This window comes from Pollachius pollachius, assembly GCF_949987615.1.
Source record: "Pollachius pollachius genome assembly, chromosome: 1".
Lineage (NCBI taxonomy): Eukaryota > Metazoa > Chordata > Actinopteri > Gadiformes > Gadidae > Pollachius > Pollachius pollachius.
This window is the reverse complement of record NC_136934.1, coordinates 2,139,103-2,141,494: the sequence shown is the minus strand read 5'-3', so window position 1 is coordinate 2,141,494 and position 2,392 is coordinate 2,139,103. Positions and strand designations below refer to the sequence as shown.

Sequence of the window (2,392 nt, the reverse complement as noted above, 5' to 3'; positions counted from 1 at the left end):
ACATTATTTAATTTGTCTCTTTGTTTTTAAACAAAAGAAAAGGGATGAGTTGTGAGCGATGTTTACCAGGGGGAAACAAGTCCTACGTCAATAACAAGACACGCCACGTATGGCCGGTGTGTTGACGTGCTTGTGGTCGTTCAGGGGTTATTAATGATTCATATGGGGATGTTATCAGGGAGATGAGAGGCTGATATAGACGCTGAATTACATTGATTTAGGTGCGTCAGAGGATCAGAGAAGCCCTGTAGTAAGAGCATCTCAATGGAGAAAAGATGAACTGAATCCTCCAAAGTCTCCCAGCTCGTGGACTCATACTGCGAGGGTCTTCACCCTCGCAGTATGAGTCCACGAGTAACAGAAGGTCAAACGCTCTCTCTAGCTGGGGTTTGGTGGTGAACTGATGAATATTGACTTCTACTGCAACGGTGAGGGGTATAGGAGGTAGAACGCTCTCTCTAGCTGGGGTTTGGTGGTGAACTGATGAATATTGACTTCTACTGCAACGGTGAGGGGTATAGGAGGTAGAACGCTCTCTCTAGCTGGGGTTTGGTGGTGAACTGATGAATATTGACTTCTACTGCAACGGTGAGGGGTATAGGAGGTAGAACGCTCTCTCTAGCTGGGGTTTGGTGGTGAACTGCCTTCTATAGGGTGACTGATGCTCACACATCGAACCCGCTCTCTGATGACCTGAAGCTGAACGGAGTTATCTGGTCTGTGCTCTGCTATGACCGTCCAACCCATGTGGCTCCCCGTGTTGGAATCATCATCTGAAATGTGATCCATCTAACCTCCCATCATCAGTACCCCGACAGCATGGCCCTGCTCAAAAGGTGACCTGTGACCGCATCGCCATAGCGACACGTGGCACTACCTAATCAGCTACGATGGATATGTTTTGTGAGCATCCCTCCTGACCCTTCAACACTACCAAACCAGTGGACGAATGGATGTGAACATCCCTTATGAACGATATTCAAATATACAAACGAGCCACTGGAATTCATTTGATAATAATTTATTAGAAATCACAGACAAGGACAGTGCATGTTGCCCGTGTTGCCACAGCAACAGACATACAGTAGGGTGGCCACCGCCCATGACGTCATGATGGCCGTGACAAAACAAGGCTGGGGGGGGGGCTTTGGTGGAAAGTCATTTCTACAGGCGGAATCTTCCTCCTGCTGCAGCGGTTCATACTGCGCGTGCACCTGCATCATCATCATCACCACCACGTGCACTTCATGAGCATCCTCATTGACGCGTAAAGTCTCAGAGCCCTCCGCGGGAGGGAGGCTATGGCGAAGCGGGCAGCCCTCACGCCGTTTTTCCCCAATGTCGTTTGTCTTTTCAGATTATTTATACTTCATCCATCAATGCGTAAAAAGTCCGTTTCCTCCGGCCGACCTGTCCGCGCGGATCGCGTCTCCATAGCAACCTTCACATTCACGTCACATTGTTCCTCTCCGACCCGCTGGCCTCGACCCCTATACGTCGATGCGACGTTACCGGTCCGGTCGGCGGGTAGTTCAGCAGCATCTCGCATCTCGTGTTCGTGCTCGAATGCGTCTCCAACGGTTCACTTCTTCGGCTCATCCGGAGCCGAAACGTCTCCGAGGTCAACGCAGCTTGAGGAACTGCCGCACGAGCCCCACGATCTGCAGGAACTTGTCCTTCTTGCGCTGCTTCAGGGCCATGAGCGCGCGCGCCGTCTCGTCCGGGTCCTGCGTGAAGCAGAAGATGCTTCTCACGCGCTCCTCGGCCTTCATGTCGCCCGTCTTCTGGAACAGCTTCATCAGCGCGTCCTGGTTCACGTGCTCGAAGATGTTGGCCACGCCGCGCTTGCGGTGCGCCGTGTCGAACTTGTTTCCGTGCACCGACGGGCTCACGCGCCGGGATTCGGAGGACACGTAGGACAGAGACATGCTGGTAGTCCGATGGTCTCCGGTGGTCCGGTGTGTGTCAGAGAGTGAGAGAGAGCGAGAGAGAGATGGAGCTCGAGAGGGAGAGCTGGTCTCGGGAGGACCTCCTCTGTGAGCGTGGAAGGGCTGAGTAGTGAGGAGCTCTCGAGCGCTCGGCGTATTTATCCAGGCTGGAGACAAAAGACGTAACGTCACTGCTCGTGACCGCCCCTGCTGCGCGCTGGCTGGGCGACACCGCCTCTCTCCCGATCCTGGACGCGCACGAGGAGTAACAGCCGCGCGCAGAGCGCACAAGACCTCGGGTGAATGAAACAACAATAGCCTATACAAATATTAACATTATTAATGATAGGTATATACTATATAGCTACAATCAGATATAATTATTATTTGTGTTTTTATTATTATCTACGAGGAGAGAGGGAGGGGTCTACGAGGTCACGTTATAGATCTCTAGATGCATGCAT

The 2,392-nt window shown here is 52.2% G+C and overlaps 1 protein-coding gene across 1 annotated transcript; it reads right to left on the bottom strand.

Moving 5' to 3' along the window:
• Window positions 1-1,005: 1,005 nt before the first annotated feature.
• tcima (transcriptional and immune response regulator a) lies at window positions 1,006-2,046 on the bottom strand. The gene has a single exon (XM_079749823.1). It carries the CDS (start codon window positions 1,926-1,928, stop codon window positions 1,623-1,625), a length of 306 nt encoding a protein of 101 aa, XP_079605949.1. The 5' UTR covers window positions 1,929-2,046; the 3' UTR covers window positions 1,006-1,622.
• Between the last annotated feature and the right edge of the window lie 346 nt (window positions 2,047-2,392).

Excerpts from the sequence above, each read along its gene's own strand:
- tcima (XM_079749823.1), bottom strand. The coding sequence starts at position 1,928 with ATGTCTCTGTCCTACGTGTCCTCCGAATCCCGGCGCGTGAGCCCGTCG.